The sequence below is a fragment of the Typopeltis vanoorti genome, chromosome 20 (assembly GCF_054136105.1).
Source record: "Typopeltis vanoorti isolate ZY-2024b chromosome 20, IOZ_Tvanoo_1.0, whole genome shotgun sequence".
Classification (NCBI taxonomy): Eukaryota; Metazoa; Arthropoda; class Arachnida; order Uropygi; family Thelyphonidae; genus Typopeltis; species Typopeltis vanoorti.
Window position 1 is genome coordinate 93783274 of NC_143568.1, and position 25399 is coordinate 93808672.

At 35.7% G+C, this 25399-nt stretch overlaps 1 protein-coding gene across 1 annotated transcript in view; it reads right to left on the reverse strand.

Moving 5' to 3' along the window:
- LOC150095666 (two pore channel protein 1-like) overlaps positions 1-25399 on the reverse strand; it is a 355100-nt gene that overhangs the window by 298338 nt on the left and 31363 nt on the right. Inside the window, exon 3 of the mRNA XM_090409936.1 lies at positions 18764-18940. Coding sequence (XP_090266062.1) covers positions 18764-18940 — 177 coding nt within the window. The remainder of the gene's footprint in view (positions 1-18763; positions 18941-25399) is intronic.

The window sequence follows — 25399 nt, forward strand, 5'->3', positions numbered from 1 at the left end:
ATAATCCATGGGGTTAAGGTCTGGGGAGTTTGGAGGCCAAACATTTGGACTGGTGAAGTCGTAGAAATTTTCAGACAACCATTTTTGACTTTTCCCAGAGGTGTGGCAAGGGGCCGAATCCTGCTGCCATACATACGGCCTACCATTGGCTACCCTTGTTATCCAGGGCTTGACTACAGTTAGCAACTCCACGAACAAAGCCCGAATTCCAATGCCAGGGTTCTTCAACACCTGTTCCTGCAGATTTGCGAGGAATTCTGCTGTACGAACGCAATCAGATCGTCTGCTAGGGATCTTTCTTCTTGCTACATCCTCGTAGTCACCATTGCAAGTCTCTAGTTCATGCCTGATTGTTTTTACTGTATTCAGGGAGCATTGGGCAGCAGTCGTAATATCCTTATTTTGATGGCGGGCACGAATCATCATGATACAAGTTATTCTCTTCCATGATTCAGGTGGGTTCCAGCTATCCATCCTTACTGACATCTTGTATATGAATGAAGAAGGGTCCAAACTTTTAAATGAAGAGAAGTGTGTGTTAATACATGTAACTTACGGAAAAATATAATTAATTATAAATATGTCAAATTTATCCCGAACACCCTGTATATAAACTTATATTTGTAGTATATAGGTGGTTCAAGGCTCTTTTTAGAATTTATTATTTGCTTAAAGCTTCAGCATGATTCAATTCGCCATCAGTATAAATAAAAAAAAATTGTGATGACAGAAGAATGGATAAGCAAATAAAAGATACTTCCAAGGGATTGGCCATTTCAATTCTAATGTTGAATTATTTTAATGCACATTTATTATTTCTAGATTTAGAAATACAGATAAAGATATAAACTCAGATATGAGAGCAGTTTCAATGGTTAGGCAGATTTGTGATTTGTATAGAGTTAAGAGAAAGCCTAATCTTTTGGATGCAGAGGAGGCAATATTTGTGATATGTTAGTGCCAAGAAAGATTTGAGGTTAAAGTTATTCCAAGACAGTGAATCTCATCTTGAATAGAGATGTAAGTATTGTCAAGGGTAAGATTGGAAGAACAGGGTTCTTTTTTGTGAGAAATAATGCAGAGTTGTGTTTTGTTAGTGTTCAAGTTGATAATGTTATCCAAACCCCATTGATGAATGTTTTGAAGATTGGAATTTAAGGTAGTAGAGATTAGAATTCTGGATTTTGTGGTGATTTGTGCTTTGCAGGGTTTGTCAAATGAAAACAAGGAGTGTAATGTGCTGTTATCAGCAAAACTGTGTACTGGAGTGGCAATCAGCTGGAGTCGATCACTTAAATATAGAAGGAAGAGGATGGGCAAGAGAACTGTACTTTGTGGGACTCCAGCATCAGTTATATAGATAGATGATAAGGAGCCATCTCCATCACTAGAGTGCACGTCCAGTAAGAAAATTGGCAACCTAATTGCAGAAGTCAGGAAGGAAGACCGAATGGCAGGAGTTTTCCAAATAGACCTTTGTGTCAAACTCAGTCAAAACCTTTGGAGATATCAAGAGCAACCACTTGAGATTCACCAAAGCTTTCCATAGTATTTGTTTCTCCAGAGATGGGTCACATAGGTTAGTAAGTACTCTATTGATCGATAGTGATAGAATTCTTTAAACTGAAATATATCGATTCTTAATTGACCAGTGATTTATAAACATACAATGCCAACATGTTTCGTCAACGGAGCTGTTCGGCTTCTTATAATGGTAAGAGAAAACTCAAAGTGGCTAGTACAGAGAAAATGAAGTAACAGTATCGTATAAATTTAAAAACTGAAACAGATGCGTAACATTACACTCATGGAGCATGTTGTATTAGTCACTGTTGTGTGAACATGTTCTGTAGTTATGAGTGAAATGAAATTCTGGCAAACTGAGCGATCTTATTAAAGTTTTCCATATATCAGTTATTATCATTCCCCGATTTCTTTTAAGCTTTTCTCCAGAACGGAAGACTATTACGGCTTCCTTGAAGTTTCTACAATGGAAGTCTTCTTCTAGATAAGGCATGGAGCTCCTATCCCGCTCAATGGTGTGGTTTGTCATCGCAAAATGATGGGCTATACCTGAATTGTCTGTTCTGTTGTTATTAACATCACCTATATGTTCTTTTTTTTTTGGATTTCAAGGCTTCTCAACATTTGCCCTACATAGTTTAGGCCACAAGAGCATGGGATGTTGTACACTCCAGCGTGTTTGAAAAAAAGCATTGATGTGTTTTGGTGATCTTAAAACGTGGTGGACAGTCTTGACAGGTATGAATGCAACTCTGATGTTGAAAGACCTAAGAAGATTTGCATCTTTTTCGACACTGCACCTACATAAGGAATAACTATTGAAGATCTGTATTGAGTGGTGATAGGTTGTTGTTGTGGAGGATTGCTCTGAAGAATCCTATTGATTAAATTCTTTGGGTAGCCATTGTTTATTAATGTCTCTGATATTTGAGTAAGTTCAGCATAGAGTTCTTTTTCTTCTGAGATGATGTTGGTGGCTCTATTTTTGAGCATATGTATTATGCTGAGCTTCTGGGAAATATGGTAAGTTGATTTGAAATGAAGGTAGCGTCCCGTGTGTGTGTGTTCATTTGCGGTAGACTGTTAGTTTGATTTCTCCATCTGCTAGTTTCTTGATTAGGGTGTCCAGAAATGGTAGTTGATTATCTTTTTTTTTTTTCAGTTCCAAAGTGAATTGTATTTTTTGATGTAAAGCATTAATTTTTGTTAAAAAGTCCAAAAGAGCTGTTTTTGTGTCCCTCCAAATTAGGAAGACATCATTTACATTCCTCCACCATACTAAAGGTTTCAGGTCTAATTTTGAAAGGATCTGTTTCTAGTTTTTCCATGAACAGATCTGCACAGGGTGGTCAGAGGGGACTCCCCATAGCCTAAGCCATTTAGTTGTTCATATATTGCATCATTCCATTTAAAATAATTAGATTTGAGGCAATGACGAAAGAGGTGAGCCTTATCTCCCGGAAAGAGATTGTATGGGATGCTGATAACTTCTACTGGGATGTTGGTGAATAAAAACACCACGTCCAAGATAGCGAGAATGTCTGCCTTTAAGATCGGGATGCTTTTTAATTTTTCAATAAAGTGCTTTAAATTCTTAATGGTGTCTGATTTTCTGATATGTCCTTTTAGGAGGCTGGAGAGGTGTTTGGACAATAAATATGTAGGAGAATTTCTTCCGTCAACGATCGGGCGTAGCAAAACTCCACTTTTGTGTACTTTCTGAGCACCATACAATCGTGGCATCAATGGGTGTAGTGACTTCAGATTCCATTGTAAGTCTGTGGACCAACTAGTCATGTTTCATCATAGGTTATTAGTATCCTTGTGGTTTTTCCATGTTGGGTCAGACTCTAATCTATGATACATTAATGAATCTCATAGTAACTCTGCAATCTTAGCTATGCACTCAAACATCAGTCCCTCATGTATAAAATGACCGTAGCATTACCTTTGTCTGCTTTTAAGATTGTTATTTGTTTGTCCTTTTTCAAGTTTGAGAGAGCTCTTTTTTCTCGAGGTGTTATGTTTAGTTTCAAAGGTTTTGAAGTTGAAAGAATAACAGCACTTTTTAATCTAAGATCGTTTGCCGTTGTTTCAGGAAAGGATGAGAGTGCTTCTCTATGTTACTGATGATGTCAATGTTAGGAATATAATCTGGGGCGATGGCGATGGAATGACATGATATATGAACAACTAAATGACTTAGCTATGGGCAGTCACCTCTCACTGCCATGTGCAGATCTGTTCATGGAAAAGCTAGAAACAGACATCCTTTGAAAATTAGACTCCAAACCTTTAGTATGGTGGAGGTATGTAGATGATGTGTTCAAATTTGGAGGGACACAAAAACAGCTCTTTTGGACTTTTCAACAAAAACTAATGCTTTCCATCAAAAAATACAATTCACTTTGGAACTGGAAAAAGATAATCAACTACCATTTCTGGACACCCTAATCAAGAAACTAGTAGATGGAGAAATCAAACTAACAGTCTCCCACAAATGAACACACACGGGAAGCTACCTTCATTTCAAATCAATTTATCATATTTCCCAGAAGCTCAGCATAATACATATGCTCAAAAATAGAGCCACCAACATCATCTCAGAAGAAAAAGAACTCTATGCTGAACTTACTCAAATATCAGAGACATTAATAAACAATGGCTACCCAAAGAATTGAATCAATAGGATTCTTCATAGCAATCCCCCCACAACAACAACAACCTATCACCACTCAATACAGATCTTCCATAGTTATTCCTTATGTAGGTGCAATGTCGAAAAAGATGCAAACCTTCTTAGGCCTTTCAATATCAGAGTTGCATTCAAACCTGTCAAGACTGTTCACCACGTTTTAAGATCATCAAAAGACATCAATGCTTTCTTCAAACATGTGGAGTGTACAACATCCCATGCTCTTGTGGCCTAAACTATGTAGGGCAAATGTTGAGAAGCCTTGAAATCCAAAAAAAAAAAGAACATATAGGTGATGTTAATAACAACAGAACAGACAATTCAGGTATAGCCCATCATTTTGCAATGACAAACCACACCATTGAGTGGGATAGGAGCTCCATGCCTTATCAAGAAGAAGACTTCCGTTGTAGAAACTTCAAAGAAGCCGTAGTAGTCCTCCGTTCTGGAGAAAATCTTAACAGAAAGCAGGGAATGATAATAATTGACGTATGGAAAACCTTAATAAGATCGCTCAGTTTGCCAGAATTTTAGTTTGCTCATAGCTACAGAACATACTTACACAACATTGACTAATACAACATGCTCCATGCATGTAATGTCTCAATTACGCATTTTTTTAAAATTTATAGGATATTGTTACTCCATTTTCTCTGTAATAGCCACTTTGAGTTTTCTCTTACCATTATAAGCCCTGAAGAAACTGAACAGCTCCGTAGGCGAAATTTTTTTTTTTTGGCATTGTATGTTTATAAATCACTGGTCAATTAAAAATCAATATATTTCAGTTTAAATTATCTAATCGAGTGACCAAATATAGCTTAACAATGAACAGTGATAGAATCCATACTGTTGATCATTTATTAGATGAGAGTCTTCAAGGGTAGGAGTTGGCTGTTTATGGTTCTTTCCATTACTTTAGAAAGAATTGAGGTGAGAGAAATGGGATGGTAGTTTGTAGGTAAAGATATGTCATCCTTCTTACGAATAGGTTGTATATAGGTTAGTTTTCGGTTGGTAGGTAGATACCAGTGAAATAAGAAAGTGTAAATAGACAGCATAAAGTGGGAGTCAACTCTGGGACACAGACCTTTAAAACAACTGGAGAGATGGCATCAGGGCCAGGAGATTTTTTGGTATCTGATTTGAGCAAATTTTTCTGATCTCTTTCTAAAAGCCAAATGGAGCATTGAGTGTTGAGTGCTTGGAATGGTTGAGGAATATTTACCATGATCAGCTATGCAAGAATTGGAGAAAAAGTAGGGAGCCAGGAAGTTGGCTTTTTCTGTAGGTGATGATGATCATATAGCATCATCAGAGTGTAATATTGGTGGGAGTAGTGTTGGGCAGAAGTTACTGCCAATAGCAATGGCTAGAAGCCAGAAGGCATGGCTGCAAGTTTCCTGCTTTTAGCTCTCTCTCAAAATCAATTTTTCATGTGGTGATAATTTTTCCAGACTTGGTGTAGGCTGTTTTGGATGCAAGCCAGTTGAAGTATGCTGACTCTTCTTTTGTACTGCCTTGGCACACTTGTGGGAGAATCAAGGCATAGATAGGAGACAAGAATTTAGAGTGGAATGGGGAATAAATGTTTCCATGCCGATGGGATTATTTCAGTGATTCTTTCTGCTCACACTTTATAATTTGAGTCTACTGAGAAAAGATCCCATAGGAATGCAGTGGCATACAATGAATATTAATTGGGGAGTGAGGGGGGGGGGGGATGTTATGGTAAAGTAACATTATCAAAAAAATCATTCAATTGTATAAAAAATTTCTTTATTACAAAAAAAAACATTCTAAATCAGTTTCAATTCTTCATTTCTGATGTAAACTTTTCTATCAGGTCAGCATAAAAGGATTCTTTTTGCATTAATTCTGTAAATAAATGCTTTTCAATTTAAATTAAACTAAGAGCATACAACCTATCCTGACATTGTCTGCCTCAATAGCAAGTAGCTCTTCCGTACAGCATAAAAAAGAGCATTCTGCTGTAGTAGTGCTTCATGGTGTTGTCAAGATAAGTTCAGCCAGTTTAAAAACATCTTTAAAACTACATTTGAGATTACTTTTCATCATGAATTCTGCTAATTTACTGATATGTAAATTAGCAGAATTTACTGAAAATTCAGAATATGAATAGAACACAGTGAGTTTCATTTTTCACGTGGATATAATCAAAGTGTGATCCATAAAAATATTTCAATTTGTTCATTAAACACCATCTGGAAAATGTTACATATTATTATTATTACCAGAGACATTGAATACAGATATGATGGGAGGCTACCTTTCTAGAATTCGTTTATACTACCTGCAACTACCATTTCTAAAGGCCAGCAATTAGAATCACATACCACTCTATGAGAGACAACTATAGCTTTCACCACTTTCTTCTTATTATTTATATGGGCACTCCATGGAGTCAAACACTCATTGCGGGAGACCAACTCCATCCATTAATACAATACCTATCATACATCTTAAACCTATTCCCTGTTAGGGCACTCGCATTCAAATCATTCACCACTCTCCAAATAAAGAACCTAGTCTGCACACGTTTGCTAACCACACTCTTAGACGGCTTCCAAGTGTGACCCCTTGTTTCCCCCATATTCCCCATGTATTGAAATATTTCTGTGCCACTCATCCAGAATCCCTTTAATAACTTATAAATTTCTATCATATCCCCTCTCCTCTGCCTGTCAGTTAAACTCTGCAACCCACACATCCTCAATTTATCCTCATAGGGAACATTCCATAGACCTGTCACCAGTTTGGTCACTTGTCTCTAAATCCTCTCCACCTCCTCCTGATCCCCAAGAAATGCAGGTGACCAAATAAGTGTACAATAGTCAACAGGTAGCAAATCATAGCCTCGTAAAGAGGGATAATAACCTCCCTATTTTTACTTGTCAATGTGCTCTTCAACATCCATGTAATCCTCTGAGCTATTTTGTCAATCCTTGGAATATGTCCTATAAATATCAAATCTATATCCACAATAACCTCCAGATCCCTAGCCTCATCAATTTCCCATAAACTAGTATGATCAATATGATACAAGGTGCGAGTAATCTTTTCATCTAAAAGTGCATTCCCTTACATTTTATTATTATTAATAGAGACCTCCAGGCAGTCACAGACTCATCGAGGGATGCTACCTACTACACACACCAGCTATCATACTTATTCTTGAATTCATTCACACTGCTTGCACTCACAACATCCAATGGCAATCCATTCCAATCATGCACCACCCTATGAGAGAAAAATCTAGCCCTCACCCCCTTCTTAGTGGCATTCGTTCTCAGCTTCCAAGGATGCTCTCTCTTGTCCTTTTCCCACCTTCCATAAACTGAAAAATTCCGTCAATTGAAATCTTGTATGACCCTTTCAGAAGTTTGTCTCAATCACATCACCCATCTTTCTCCTGTTTGCTAGTGTCAGCAGTCTACAAATTCTCAATCTATCTTCATAATCAGTATTTCACAATCTTTATATCATTTTTATATCACCAGACAACGCACAATAGTCCAAGTGAGGTCTTATCAAGGTCTTTGTTGGATTCTGATTATGTAGAGATTAGAGTAATTATTATTTGCTTCAGAATCCAACATGATCTTCCATCACAAAGGCTAGACTTGTAAATATTATTTAATGTAAACAACTTATTTTACAATTTAATATTCATATAACTATCTTTAATTTTGTCTAATATCTAATTATTTAATCAAAGATATATGTATTAATAGTGATAAGACTGTATTAAATATTATCAAGCTATTTAGCTTATTTCTATGTTAATATTATAAGAACTTGTATTTGCTAATTTAACTGCGCATTATTTGAAATGTAAATATTCTCTATTTATTCCTGTTTGTAAAGTTTAACGTTATGTAATAGCTCAATTTTATTATATTTTGTTTTGTTGTCATGGAAATGTATGTAAGTGAGCGAGCATGTTTTGGAACACCACGTGAGGTTTAATGAAAAGAGTTTTAGAAAGAAATCACGAGAATAATTTAGGTGGGAAGAAGGGATATAAAAAGATAATAAGGAAACAGAGAGAGAGAGAGAGGATTAGCATTAGGTTGGAATCGGAGCATTCGGGAATCACAGTGCGATAATAGCAAGTCGGCAAGTCACTCAAGCAGCTAATAAAGTCTACTAGTCGAGAGGCGGTTAGCTAATAAGTTGTAGAATAACAATTATAGCTACGGAAAACAGCTGAGTGACTACTAAATAGACTAGCAATACTTGAATTAAGATTTAATTTCAGGGCCGACCTTTCAAGGACACACAGAACCTTGAAGCACAAGTTACTAAAGAATAGTAGAGCTGTAAAGTTGAAGTATACCGATAGCTGTGTTTAGAATTGTAGTGTCTAAGAATTAAATGAATGCAGGAAGAATGAACAACTGTGCATACAAAACCTAAAGTTAAGGAATTATTGTGTTGCCCTATTTCATGAGTGATCAGTAGTACTTTATGCAACAACATTTGTTTATGTGTATTGTGACCGATGATTAATTCAGTTATTGCTTAGAAGAATTATTTTAATGAGTGCCGTTTACTGTTTAAAGTGTTTACAGTTATAAAAAGTGTATATGTATAAGTAGATGAAGATAGAAGATTATCAGTAAGATTATTCCAACCATTAACATTTCTATACAGAGAAGTGTGCGAGTTTCATCCTAGAATTTCCTTATATTAATAGTAACTATTGAGGAAGTTAGCTAAAGTGTATATTTAAAAGTGTTTGTTTGTGAAGAGGTATTACTGCAATTTTTGTTGTATTTGGAACTTAAGGAACTGTGAGAAGACTGTATTATAGAGACAATAGATTTACCATTGTATGAGTTGAATGATTGAATTTACCTGAGGAGTTAAAGTGTTTATAATAACTTAATTAGTGATTTGATCTTAAGTGTATAATTTGTGATTATAAAATTGAATGTTTGTTTTTGTTAATCAAAAGTTGTATTTTGCCTGAATCTCTTTTACTGCACCATTCATAAAATATTCGAACCAAAGCGAGTGAATTAAGTTAGTTAAATATACTCGGCCAGTATATATATTAAGGAGAAATAGTTGAGGGTTGATTTATCTTCAATTCATGATCTAATTCAGATATAGAGTGGCGCAGTCTATAAATATAAATTTTCTCTATATTTGTATTAGAAATTAACTAGTAACTATTTTTTAAGTTAAGAACATCGTAATAACTAAATGTCGGATCCAAAGTATAGATTGACAAGAAGTAGGATCCAACAGTCTTGTAAAGAGGCAAAATGACATCCTTATCTTTACAACACTGAATGGCCAACCACTGTACTTTGCCTGCACTGCAAATATATTTACATCATCCTGTAAGATATCTACATCACCTTTATCAACTATTGCCCTCTCTAGGGTTTGCATCATCAGCAAACAACTGAATATTCCCTTTCAAATCTTCTGCTATATCATTAATGTACAAATTAAATAGTGGTTCTAGTACAGAGCCCTGAGGCACTCCACCAGTCACCCTCATTTGTCTTGATTACACTCTACCATATACACCACCCTGTGACGTCTATCAGCAACTCTCCCACCATCCATGAGACCAGCCACATATCCATTGACGAAAACAGCAGGGAGCCTTATTTAATCAAGCGACTTCACGGCCAGCATAGAAAGAAACTCTATCATGTTGTAACATTGTTATATTTTGGTTGCTTAAACCAATAAGAATACAATTTGGTGAGAGAAATCCCAAGCTGCCTAATCCTCCTCATGCATTCAGTATCAAGTCAGATGTCGACTAATGGGGTTAACAACAAAAAGGTGAGGATTTTGGACATTAGGTCAGAAACCCTGGTCAGTTCTCACATTTCACAAAAGGCTACATGAAAGTCTTCTCTCAGTTATTCAGCTTTGACCCATAGGTGACTTTAGGGCTTTAAACTATACTTAAATTATAAATCATTTCATCATTCGAAAGATGCGATATATTTGTTTATTTAGTAAAAATAAAGTAGTAGTAGTAGTAAGAGCAGTGTGATATAAATATCATTCTGTTTAGTTCTAATTACAGTCTAAATTGCATTACCAAAAATAAAAAGGATTCAGCTAAGTCAAATATGTATCAGTATATATCTGTACTCTCCAGGGATGTACAGGATAATTATGACAGTACTACATGAAAAAGTTACACCATTATTGCACCATAACAGTATCTTTTCCTCTCTCTTCTGATCAACAATTTTCCTTCAAATTAATCTGTGATCTGTCAAGATTCCAACATTACCAGATCTTATCTTTCTGTCTTCTAAGGCACTTTTAACTGTTTCAATCTATCTATATCTTGATCTTCCTCTGGGTCTTTTACTTAACAACCTGGCAAAGAACACCTGTTTTAATAATCTTTCCTCTCACATTTCGCTTAAGACCATACATCTGAGGATTTCTGCTAACAATGGCAAGTTCTTTCCTAATATCCTAATTTTTAACATGATACTGCCATTGATGCCATCTGTTCTCTCCACTAATCTTTCTCAGAACTCTGATATCTGTGGTTTCCAATCTTTTATTTATAGTCCAGCTCTCAAATCCATAAGTTAAAATTGGTTTGATCACTGTCTTGTATATAGCTAATTTCATGTTTTGATTTCTTTTCATTTCTTATTCCATATAAATTTATTCAGCTGACTTCACACAATACCAGCTTTACTAATTTGCCATCTTCATTACAAATTGTATCTAAATAGCTGAAATGTTTTATTTGTTCTAGAGATTCACCCATAAAATAAGAAAATTAACTACTACCAAACTGCCTATAGAACTCGTCATTCGACAACAGATCAATTATTCCACTTCTGCCAAACAATAATAGACTCATTTCAGAAAAAACCAACAAAAAAGACAACTGCCATATTCCTTGATATGACTGCTGCTTTCGATCATGTTTCGATCAAAAAATTAATGCAAACAGTACATGATATTGGAATTAGAGAAAATGCTTTAATCTGAATTGCTGATTTCATTAGAGGAAGACAGATCAAAGTCAGAATCAATGCAGCAATATCAAAAGAGCGGAGAACCTGGGCTGGTGTTCCCCAGGGCTCAATACTCAGTCCCTTACTATTCCTTCTATATGTCAATAACATTCATCCCTACCTTACAGAAGACACAAAAGTAACTTGCTATGCAGATGATATAGCCATCTGGCACACTAGTGCTAAAATCAAAGAATCAGAGGAGATTCTAAACAAATCCATGAGAGGATTAGAAAAATGGTCAGATGAACTTAAACTCAACCCAGACAAAACAAAACTAAGCACATTTAGTACAGACAAGAAAAATAGACATTCCTACAATCCCAAAGTCATGATCAACAACAAACTAATTGAAAAAGTCACAAATCCAAAATACCTTGGTATTACGCTTGATCAGGAATTACGTTTTGCACAACACATCTCTAACACTTCCAACAGAGCTCTAAAAAAATTAAATATACTGAAAAGGCTTTGTGGAACAAATTGGGGTGCAAAGCCAAAAATCCTCAAAACTACTTACACTGCACTAATAAGGCCAATAATGGAATATGCAGCACCTATCTGGTCACCTTCGGCCTCATCGGTAAAGAAAAAATTAGACAAAATACAAGCAAAAGCATCAAGATTATCATTGGTGCAGTCTCATCCACTAACAACATCAGAGCCCAACAGGAATGTGGGCTTGACCTGCTGGAGGACAGACGAAAATTTGCCACCACAAAATTCATAAATAATATCAGAAGCTACCAAAGCAATCATATCTCCCTAAAAACTTATGAACATTGGAACCAAAAATGCAGACTTCACAGATCATCAACTTTACAATATGATGACACTATCAGGAAAGAAATAGGTCTTGATCAGTTAAATGCCAACATAAACAAAGAATCTCTATTTTCCAGTCCTTTACCTTCAAATGCCTCCATAAATCTAAACCTTACCAAACTCTGTACAAAAAAAAGAACCAAAAGAAATGCTCAAAGAAAAAGGCCTAAATACTATCAACCTTTTTTCATCCTCCAAAAAAGGTTATTTGTTATACCGATGGATCGTCAGCACCAATATGATTAATGGAGGTGCTGGTGTTCTCCTTCTACTCCCGAAAGGTGAAAAACTTTCAATAAAAGTTGGATCTGGGAGAATCGCTTCCAATTTACCAGCGAACTCTACACAATAAATAAAGCACTATAAGCCTACTTAAAACTATCATCATCTCAACAATCTGAAGGAATTATAATTTACAGTGACTCAAGATCAGCTATGGAGGCAATCAAAAATGGCAATACCAAGCTCACACAAGACATCCATAAATTCTTAAATCAACTAAAGCATTTAGGAAAAAGTTGCATTTTACAATGGATTCCTGCTGATGTAGGCATTGATTACAATGAAGCAGCTGATAAATTAGCAAAAGAGGCCAGAGAACTCAACCAAGAAACTCACATAATAACTCTTGCTGATGCCAATGCACTAGCAAAAGCTAAACTAATTCCGCTGAAATAAGTGATACAACATCAAATTCCCGAAATCAGTGCTGACAGAAAGACCTCCACCACGATAGCAAGACCACGAACAGGACATTATAGAGGAATGAAGATCAATACAGATGATACGAGAACATATAGAAACTGCAACAACTGCCCCAATACTGAACTGACACCCACTCACATCTTTACCTGTCCAGCAATTACAGCAGCCTTGCAAGAAATAGATCCTAATCCTGAACAACAACTCTATACAAACAAAATCATCGACTTAGCCAAAGTAGTACAAGGAGCACACAGAAACATCTAAGACTCTTCAAAGGACAAGACAACAACAACATGGGTGAGTTTCATACAAAATTTATTACAATAGTTATTCAATTTAGTCACAGAATCTTGCAGACTTGTACTGGATTTATTCAGAAATATAACATCATCTGCATAAAATAAAGAGCTAAGATAAACATCACAATTTTGATATCAGATTTAATACCACTTTCCTTCATAACATGATCCATATAGACAATGAATAACAGTGGAGATAAAGTGAACGCACACCTGATTTAACATCAAACTATCTTCTTGTACTACCTACTTCATTCTAACTGGTAAATTACAGCTTAGTTAGAGACTACTTATTGTTCAATATAATGTCCCATTTACCTTATATAGATGTAATGTTTTGAAGTTGAAGTTTTTTTCCCCACTTGGTTAGACTTAATAAACTTCATTTAATCCTTTATCCAAGTTTAAGCAAACAAAGTTTGCGTCTGAAGTATCTTTTGGACTGATGCAACTCGTGGTAAAGGTGGACCAAGCTCTCATCACTCCTTGTCTTAGTATCTCCCATAATGCAAAACACATCTCCTTGAAGACATGTATAATGCTATGCATTAAGGGAAGGGCCACTACCCAAACGACCTTTATTGAATGTTTAAGTATAGGTCAAACTCCAAAAACTCAGCATTGTTCACTCACTAACAGGCTCACCCTGCCATTGAGAAGAACTCTCAGAACCGGTTGGCTCTACACTGTGGCAGGCTCAGTGGTGGGGTGAGCCACCCCACCACTGAGCAGAGCTGCTCATTTGCTCATATCTCATCTGAGGGGTAACAGCAACAGCCGTGCCTCAGTTAACTTCATGGGCTACAGCATTGCCATTCATTACCCCCTCCCACCCAGGACCTGGGTGACAGCGACAGCCAAGCCTCGATTAAAACTTCATGGGCTACAGCATTACCATTCATCATCCAAGCTTCCAACCGATTTCGACCTTTATTGAGGTCTTGTCAGTGGGAGCCAGACCCAGAAAAGGTGATACTAAGACAGAAGCAATGGAGAAGTCATATTTACCTATACAAGTTGCCAAAAGGTGTCTCACCTTATTATTCAATTACTCTGGATTTAGAGAAAGATGTTCCACTTCGTTAGACTATAATAAATTTAGTTTAATCCTTTATCCAAGTGCCTCAGTCCTGAAGATACTTCAGACGCAAACTTTGTTTGTTTACACTTGGATAAAGGATTCAACTAAATTTATTGTAGTGTTTTGAAGGGCTTTTCTCTGGGCACCTTGTCATATGCCTTTCTCAAATCTACAAAACTTAAATACAAATCCTTGTTATATTCCCAAGATGCCTCAACTATTTGTCTTAAAGTGAAAATCTGATCCTAATAACCTCTATTTGGCCTGATTCCAGCTTGTTTTTTACCAAGCTTCCCCTTCCATAATTTTTGTTAGCTGTTTCTCAAGTATACTTGAAGAAATCTTACCAGGAATACTCAGTAGAGACATTCAGTTTTATTTCCCTTTTTATAGATAGATATTATGAGAGCTTTACTCCAATCATCTGGAATTCAACCCAACCAGGCCTTCTGAATTATACAGTGCAGCCCTTTAAAAATTTTATGCCTCCATATTTGAGCATTTCTGGTCAAATATCATCTATTCCAGCTAGAATCTTTTTGGCTTTCCATTCTTCAGGTTCTTGATAGTTTTTTGTATTTCAACTCTAGATATGAATTCCTGTTCAGTGTTTTCTATCACCATGCTAACAATGCTTGTTTCATTTAACAGTCTTTCAAAGTAATTACTCCAGGCATCTAGAATATCGTCAGTTTTTATGTCACCTTTATCATCTCTGATTACTTTAATAGTACTCGTTCCTCCACTTCTAAGCTTTTTCAACAGCCTCTAGAATATTTTGCCATCTTTCTGATATTTATCATATATGTCGGCGTATAAGACAAGGCCTAAATTTTAGACCCCCTGCCCCGATTTCTTCTTTCCTGTATTAATGCAACGTTAGGTATTGTTGTTATATCCGTTATTTTTATATCTATGCATATCCGTTATTTTTTTGCATAGCATAGATTTAGTATTTACGTGAATTACCCTAATTAAAAGTGATTAGTCCCAATTTTAATTAATTATTAATCTTGCATTTTTTTTTAATTTTAGGATTATTAAAATTGTTCATCTCATCTCAACCACTTGATAATGGGTTGAGTCCACTAAGAAGAAAGGTTCTCCACTTATCGCGATCTTCAGCCATCTCACTCATGACTCTATAGCTGAGTAGATGGGAATGTTCTTTCAGCAACTTTATCCAAGTACTTCTTGGTCTGCCTCTAGGTCTTTTTCTTCCTGTATCCATTCAGAGCTAAATATGGGAGTCTATGAGGGGCCATTCTCTGAATATGACCAAACCATCTCAGTTGATGCTTAATGATTGTGTATATTACATTATCTGGGAAGTTTAAATCTGTTCTGACTTGATCATTAGTCTTGTGTTCCATCCAGTGGGTGTTATTAATTTTTCTAAGGCATTTCACTTCAAATGCTTGAAGTTTCTTGATTGATTGTTGAGTTAATCTCCAAGCTTCTGAAGCATAAGTAGCCATTGGGATAATAATTGTTTTATATAATTTTAATTTTAGACTCGTTGGAATTTTTTTTATTTTTCCATATTTTGTTTAGTTTATTCATGTTGGTCCAACCTAAGTTTAGCTTGTGTTTTACTGTTTCCATATTGTTGAGGTTACTAGATATAAGATTGCCAAGATAAACATATTTATTAACTTGTTCTAGCAGATGATTTTTGAAATTTATAGAAATAGTTTCTTCTTCTCTACCTATCTTCGTTATTTTTGTTTTATGATGATTTATTTTCATACCATAAGTTTTACAAGAGTCATTTAAAATATTAATAGTTTTTTCTAGCTGTGGTTTAGAATCTGCTAAAATAATGATATCAGCTGCGTATTTTATGTGATTAATGTTGGTACCATCAATTTTTACACCTGGTTCATCAGCTATGGTTTTACAGACTTTTTCTAGGAAGATGATAAAGAGTTGAGGTGAGAGAGGACATCCCTGCATTACACCTTTCTCGACTCTGAAATCCTCGGTTTTAATGTTGTTCATTTTAACAAAAGCTTTGGTGTCTCCATAATAATTTGTAATAAATGTTAAAATATCTGAATCCATTTTTATGTTTTTTAGGATAGTGATCAATTTGTTTCTATTAACTGAATCAAAGGCTTGCTTAAAATCTATAAAACGACAGTACATGGGCAGGTTGTATTCCCCAATATTTTTCTGCTATATTATTAATGGTGAAGATATGGTCTATGGTGGATCTATGTGGCCTGAATCCTGCTTGGTTTTCCTCTATGATTTTTTCTGTAAGCACCTGTGTTTTCTTTTGTATAATTCGAACAAATAGTTTATAACCATGACTTAAGAGTGTTATGGGTCTATAATTTTCACATATTCTTTTGTCTTCTTTTTTGTGAACTGGTAAAATTGTTATCATTTAAAATCATGGAACCAGCAACAAAATGAAGAAAGTATAAAGCTCGATTTAAAATAAGGATAATTGAAATGGCAAAAGCAAACTAATAACTGTGATGCTGCAAGAAAGTTTGACATAACTGAGAAGATGGTAAGAGAATAAAGGAAGAAAGAAGATATTTTAAAAAAATTGGATGCTGAACGGTGAAAAATCATTTACAAACGGTGGATCTATGCGTGCTGCATTACTTGATATGTTGTGCAATTTTGTGATCAAAGCATGGAATAAAGTAAAAGTAGAGACTGTAATAAAATCATTTAAAAAGTGTGGTATCTCTAATTTTATGGATGGTACGGAAGACAATCTGTTGTGGGACATTGATGACAATGAAAACGAAATCAATTCACCGGATTTGAACTGGGATCCATATGACGATCATTTAAACAATCTTAATCTGAAGAACTATTTTCAAAAGATGAGGAAGAAAATTAACACGAAAATTGAGGTTAATAATTATTATTTGTTTTTTAAGACTTACATCTATTGTAATACTGTATTTTAAATAAATTTATGTAACAAAAAATTAATCTGATTTGTTTATAAACACTGCCTATTTTCTTATATAACGATATATTGCAACTATCAAAATGTTCATCCAAGAAATTAAGCTTCCCTTTTTATACTCGCTGTATAAGATGACCCATGATTTTGAGGGGTTTTCTGTAGTATCTGAGAGCCATCTTATACGCCAACATATACAGTATTTTCTCTGTTCTTACCAAAGTCTTCCCATAACTTTTGTTTAGCTAATTTTACAAGGTGCTTTGCTTTCTTACATTTTCCTCTGTGTTCTCTAAGAACACAAGCTAATTTACATGCCAGGAACTTTCAATATGCTTTCTTTTCTTTGATTGTCTCTTTAAATTCTTGTGTCCACCATGGAGTTCTGATTTTTCTATCCTTACAGACAACCTAACCACATGCCTCTGTGGCTGAATCAATCAATATTTTCTTTAGAGTTTGCCATAAATCTCTAAGGTTTGGTTCTTGTTTTCAAACTCTTTCATTTTTTCTGTAATGATGTTTGTGTATTTGACTCTACAGTTCACTTTTGAAAGCTGCTCAAGTCTGATTCATTTTAAAGGTTTCTTACACACTCTTCTTTTTGAAATTCAGTTTTATCCAGCTCAAAACTAAATAGTGATCACTTCCTATTTCAAATACTCTTTGTACGCTTGTGTCCTGAACCAGTGAGAAAACATCACTATCAAATATAAAAAAGTCAATGAGACTTATTTCTTGCATCTTCTCTAGATGTGAATTTGTGCACATTTCTATGTTGGAACATGGTGGTAATAATAACTAATCCACATCCTAAACAGAAATCCAGTGGGTACTTAACATTATTATTAGTTTTGCTCTCTTTTCTCCAAATTTTCTGAAAACATTTCTATATATTAGGTAATAATTTCCTACTCTGCTGTTTAGATCTCCAACAAGGACCAACTTTTCATTTTCATAGATGTCAGCTGCCTTCTCTAATGCCTCGAAAAATTTCTCCATTTCATCCTTTGTATAATAACCTTCTGTGGAACCATGAGCATAAATATGGGTCATTGTCTAGTTCCCCATTCTGATATTTGCCCACATCACTCTACGTGATATTGCATTCCATTCAAGAAGATTATCTTCATATTTAGTGCTGAGTATTATAGTTACTCCATCTTTTCCCTCATTGTTATTGCCTGAATATAACATTTTGTATCTGTCGCTTAGAAAGATCTCACCTGTTTTTGTCTTCTATGTTTCAATCATGCCTATTATGTTGATCTAGTATACTTAAATAATTCCTTTGCTAGTTCCATTTCTTTTCCATTATTGCTTAAATTAATAGTACCAATCTTCAACTCTGCTGATGTTGAGTAGGGGGGATGTGTTCTGGGATTTGTTCCAGTAGCTGATTTTGTACTGTTCACCCCGATTCCCTGATGAAAACAGCGGGGACCTTGTTTAACCGGGTGACAATACACTAGTGGAGTATTGGAGGAAAAGGTGAGAAGTAAATTCAAAGAATTTATTCACTTTTTGCAAAGAATTCAACAACAAAGCTATAATATCAACATTATTTTTTGTTTTTTTAAAAAAAAAGAGAAACGTCTAACAATTTGGAAGAAAGGGACAACAATTAAGGGAAACGGCAAGCATAAAAATGTAGCTACTCACTCCTTCAGAAACAGCAAGTCCAGGCACAGCAGGCTTTTCCATCAATGCTAATCCCATCAATACGAGGGCTGCCACAAGATCCAAAACATAAAACCAATAATTATGCACCAACAAATATGCAGGAAGAGTTTCTCTGCTTCGAGGATGAAAATCAAACTTGTCGTTGTTTTCTCCTTCCTAGAATAATTCAAAAAACTAATTTATTTTTACAATAAATCACATTTAAATCTTTGCGACAATGTATATAAAGGAAGCTGATCATGCAGCTTTCAGAAATGCAAATTCTAACATGCAAATCCTGATTAGTCTTCTAACATGTTAATGATCACTCCAGAGATTATCTATGGCTGATGTTAGAAATGATACTGTACATAAATTAATTACCATCTAATCCTGATCAGTTAACAGATTTAAAAGAAAAAAAAACTGACATAGTAAATGTGAGAACTTAAAAAAAGAAGGGATGGTAGAAAGGAAAGAAAAGAGAAATAAGAATTTAAAGAATTAATACACTGCTCAATGAAATACCACATCTTGAATGAATAACTTTCCTATCTATTACAAGTGAAATATTTTCTTTCAGTGCCAATAAATAAAATAATGATATAATTTAAACTTGAAGTAAAATGACAAAAAAGCACTGTTGTTAAAATAGTCAATTTTTGTTCCACTTTTAAGTCCCATTCTATCAATACTCTTCTAAAAGAAATGAACAACAGTAAATCTTCCGTTGTAAAAAACTATACTATTTCCTTACAGAAAATTACATGACTTAAATAATGAAAAAAAAAACAACAACATAATTTCTTCTGTAATTCTGTTCTATTCATTTCTCATTTAACATCTTAACTAGCAAATTTTCGTAGACAGGCTTATATGTTGGTTATGCATTTCTAAATCACTTAGGGAATTGAACAACGTAGATACGAATATAAATTAAATTGTACTTTAATAAATATTTCCGATATTTCGGCAACGTCACGTTGCCATTTTCAAAAGGAACTTACAAAAAGGCACGTGCACGCAGGCACTACAACACAGTAACTGAGAATGAAGATATGAAGCTATCGTTCTCCTAGAAGTCCTGATGGTGCCCTCTAGCGGGCTAAGTAGGTGTTCTTGGCCGTTGGGCTGAAGGTCTGCTGATGTATGCCTCCCAAATTTGGGGCAGTCGCATACAACCAAATTTGTTGAGGTTTGGAGAGTTTCTTAAGGCTGAAGCTGATTCCATAAATAGTCTTTCGAATTTGTATTTGCTATGGTGTATTACTGTAGCTCTCTTCCACCGTATTCTGTGGCGTGTATCCAGAGCATGGTCTGCAAGACCAGAATGGCTGTACTTGTGAAACCGGATGTAGTCCTTGTGTTCAGAAATTCTGATATTCGCTGTCTTGCCTGTTTGGCCAAAGTACGACAGTTTACAACTGCAAGGGACCTGGTATACACCAGGTAGGTCTAGGGGAAGTGGTTGGTCTTTGGTGGAGTGGATAAGGGATGCCAATTTTCTGTAAGGCCTGTAACAGGAGGTGAGGTCATGTTTTTTTTAAATTTTGGTAATTTTTTCCGAGGTGCCTCAGAGGTAGGGAATGGTGATGGATTTAGAGTAATCTTTGTTGGGGAGGGGGGGGGGCTGTGGTTTGTAGGTTTTAATATTTTTTGGATTTTTTGGGGGGGGATAGCCATTGGCTGAGAAAGTGTTGAGGATGTGATTTAGTTCAGTGTTTAGGGCCATGTCGTTAGAACAGATTAGTTTAGCCCTGTTGTATAGTGTTTTCACCACTCCATATTGTTGGGGGGGGGGGGATTGTTGGTGAATGTATCTGTCTGTATGGGTGGGTTTTCTATAAACTGAGAAAACCAAGGTTCCATCAGGCTGGCAGGTGACTAGTGTGTCTAGGAAAGGGAGGCTGTTGTTTTCCTTTTTTTCCAGGGTGAACTTGATTCTGGAGTGTTGGTTGTTTAAGTAAGGAAGGAGAGGAGTATTTCAGAGCCATGTGGCCAAATAGCGAACACATCATCAACGTAGCGAAGCCATATGTTGGTTTTCGTGGGGCAGAGGCTAAGGCTTTTTCTTCAAAGGTCTCCATAAAGAAATTGGCCAAGGGTGGGGAGAGTGGTGACCCATGGCTGTCCCCTCTATTTGTTTGTAGAATTTTCCCTGCCAAACGAAATAGCCTGAGTTCATTGTAAACTGGAAAAGGGCTGAGATATCGGGAGAAAATTTAGTTTGGATTAGCTCTAAAGTTTCCTTGAGTGGGACATTTGTGAATAAGGAGGAGACATCAAAACTGACCATTATGTCAGTATGTTGGAGTGTAAGGTTTTCTATGCTGGCTTTGAAGTGGGCTGATTTTTTATGTGTGATGGTGTGTTGCCAGTATAGTGTGTGAGCTCTTTGGCCAAATGTTTAGCTAATTTGTATGTAGGGGAATCAATGCCATTCACTATGGGACGTAATGGCACATTTTCTTTATGTATTTTTGGGAGTCCGTAAATACGGGGAGGGGGGGGTATAGAGTTAAACGGTTTTAATCTGTTGGTAACTTCTACAGGCCAAGAAGTGACTTTCTTAAGGAGCCTGTGAAGTTTTCTGATTTGTGAGTTGGTGGGATTGTATTCGATAGTAGCCCGAGGTAAGTAGCCCGATCTAATAGAAGAGCATTAAGCTTACCTTTGTAGTCCTTTTGGTTAAGTACTACAGTTGCACTTCCCTTATCCGCTTTGGTGATAACTAATTCTTTATTATTCCTCATTTCCTGTAGAGCTTTAAATTCCTTGTTAGATATGTTGGTTTCTGGTGGTCTTGCTTTGGAAAGGACACAGGCTACATCCAGTCTTACACTGTTGGCAATTTGATGTGGAAGGTGGCGGATTCCCCTTTCGATCTGGATCATAATATCCTCACTAGGTATTTTTCTGGGAGCAATGGCGAAGTTGTGGCCACGTGCAAGCGTGTCGAGTGCTTCAGGCTTCAGGGTGACTGAAGAAAGGTTGATTACGGTGTTGGTAGCAAGTTTTGGATTGACGTTAGAATTCTTTTTTAATTTTTCGAATTTTTTCATCTGTCGGCCTCGTATTTTTTCAAATTCTTTTTCTGCAGCTGTACACGAGATGTCATGTAAAATAGACCACAGTTCGTGATTTAAAGTGCACGAAAGTTCATCTTCGAAGGCACGAATAGCTTCGTTAATTTCCGCTAAGAGAAACCGCGTGGCGGTGATTTGTTCGCGAAGCTAGCGCGGTTATATATACGGAGAGCTTTTTGCGAAACAAAACGGTGCTTGAATTTTACACAGTTCGGGATTACTTTATTATCCCGGCAGCGTTTCAGGAAAGTTAGATGATTTAATTGTCTAGACAGCTTCAACTTCATTTTACCATATTGGCAGGCCTTCCGTGCGATCGTATCTCCGTGGATGATGTTGATTCTCGTGCCTTCAAAGATGAACTTTCGTGCACTTTAAATCACAAACTGTGGTCTATTTTACATGACATCTCGTGTACCGCTGCAGAAAAAGAATTTGAAAAAATACAAGGCCGACAGATGAAAAAATTTGAAAAATTAAAAAAGAATTCTAACGTCAATCCAAAACTTGCTACCAACACCGTAATCAACCTTTCTTCAGTCACCCTGAAACTATTAACAAAGCATTCACAACTGACTTAGGAAACCTATTCCATTCATTTACCACTCTCTCTAAGTGAAAAATCTAATCCTCACACCCCTATTAACCATATCTTTACTCAACTTGCTAGGATGGTTTTTTGTTCTGCAACCTGTAGCTAAATGCTAAAATATTTCCCCTGCATCAATCCTATAAAATGCTTTAAGTAAATTAAATGTTTCTATCATAGCCCTCTTTTTTGCCTATCAACCAACTTCTGCAATCCACACATCCTCAATCTATCCTCATAGTGAACATTCCACAGACTACTCAACCATCTTAGTCACTTGCCTCTGAATCCTCTCCGCCACTTCCTCATTCCCAAGAAACCCAGGAGACCAGACCCAAGCACAGAAATCCAAATGTGGACTTATCAAGGCCTTATAAAGTGGAACAACAACAATTTCCTATCTCTATTTTAGTGTGTTTGTCAATAGTCAAGTAATCTTATGAGCTACCCTAGCAACCTTAGCAATATGCCCTCTAAAATTCACTCTCTATCTACCACCACTCCTAAATCCCTAGCTTCATTTATTTCCTGGAGTACAGTTCCATCAATGTGGTACAAAACTTGTAATCGATTTTTTTCCAAAATGCATAACTTTACATTCTCCACATTAAACTGAAACCCATTAACTTTTGCCCATACAGATAGCTTATTTAAATCAACCTGTAAGCTACATCTTCTTGATTAACTATTACTCTATCTAATACTGCATCACAAACAACTGAATATTTCTTTTCAGATTATTTCCTATATCATTATGTACAAATTAAACAGTAGTGATCCTAGCACAAAACTTTACAGCACAACACTAGTCATCTGCTTTCTCATGGATTTTGCCACCCTTTTATCCACATAACCCATGTCATATCCATCCCCATTTGTTCTAATTTGCAACAGAGTTCCATGTGGTATTCTGTCAAATGCCTTTGAAAAATCCAGCAGAATCATTGTGTAACCATTTCCTTTATCCAATCCAGCGTGATTCTGTTCTAAAAAGTTAGTAAATTACTAAGACATGACCGATACCCTTCAAAAATTTTGTGCCCCAGTTGAAGAAATACAATAAAATGAAACATTTTGAAAGTATTAACTTGTCCACATCTGTGGGCATATATCAGAACTGGGGTAAGTGAATGAATTATGATGAAATTTATCATTTCATATTTTGACTAAAATTCATTAAGCAATTTTGATTTTAAATTGCATAATGTGAACAAGAAATCTCAATTTCTAATTATCCTACTGAGTGCAGTTGTTTTCGATGAAGTCCTTTGGATGGGAGGAGCTGGATTCAAATCTTGTCTATGATGTGAAGAATCAAAGACAGGGCTTTTCAATACAAGACGTAACTATTCTGCCTCCGGTTGGTGACAGTGATCATGCAATACTCACTTGGGAAGTGACTAAGCTTATGAATGTTACCCAGTTTCATATGGAGGTGGAGGATTTTTTCTCCCAGAAACTTGGGCTTTTTTGTCCCTCAAAACAGGCAAATTGTCCCTGTGAACACACAGATCTACAGACATAGAATGCTATTTTTGGACAAGGAGAACAATGAGGGGAAACCACCTCGTTCTATAATAATTCCCTAGTAATGTAACAATCACTCCACCAACCAGTGAGATGAGAGAAACACACACAAAAATTATCCTATTGCACACAGAAATATCACCTGAAGTAATTTATTAGCTTCTAGAATGTACTCAGGAGAAACTTTATTTCTTTGCAGAATTTTCAGCCAAGTCTTATAGTCATCTAGTAGAGATGGCTGAGACATGACAAACTAGCAAAGATGACAGCCAAATTTTTGCACTGTAAAAAAACTACTAACTTGCATATCATGCCTTAGGCATGATATGCAAGTTAGATTCTCCCATATAGAAGTTTACCATGTACCTTACTTATGTGACCTGTTATACTTAGAAGAACACCAAGAAACATTAGATACAAAACAATTTTGGTCTTGAACAACATGCAATTTCTTTCAGTCACAGAATTCAATGAAACAAAATAAGTCTGCCATAAAGGCCCTTTCCTATTTATTGAAAATGCTATAAAGATGGTTGTGAAACTCCACTTCAAAGATTAATAAAAAGAAAAAATTACTGTCACAAACTTTCCTAATTATGGCAAGTAATGTTAATAAACACTTTTTCTTTAAAATAGTTAGCTATCATTTATCAGCGAAACAACATGGGAATTACAGAAAGTCAAGAGGCATTTGAATGAACATAGGGAGAAAAAGAAAATTAGGCAGCAAAATAAGAACCAACAGAGCAAGGAATTAGGTCGGATGTCATTTGGTATGGTGACTCTATCATAAAACATGGGTTATAACTCAGAGTTTTCCAGGAGCAAAAATTAAAAATATAAGCAAGTAATTCAAAAACAAAAAAGAAAAGTAAACAAGATTGTAATTGTAGTAGGTACTAATGACTTAACTTTAATTTCTATTGGCCTGTAATAGTATTACTAACCAAGCTCTTTACCTGCAACATTACGGGTGTCTCATCTGGAGTCTGATACATGTTTAACTTGAAATTTTCTATACTACTTTGCATTTTTGGGATATATCTATAATTTAACTGTACATAATGAAGATGGCAATGACTTGGGTCTAAAATTGTGGCTTCAATGAAAATTCAACTTACAGAATAAAGTTTTTTTCAAGTTAAATTTGGTAAATCTTTTCATTTTGTTTGTTAGTGAAGAATTTTATTGATTGTACACTCAGTTGGCATTTTTAAACTGCATTTATTACCTTTATCTGTCTGAACTATCCAGTAATTTTTCTCCACAGCGCATCTGTAGAAAAATCAGGGTTATAAATAAATCCAATGATATATCCCTCTCTCTCTCATAACAAATTTGTCATTCGCAATGAGGCCTTGGACTGCTTGGAGGTGTCACATGGTAATAATTATAATAAAAAAATCGTCACTTTAGACAAGAGACAGATTTTGT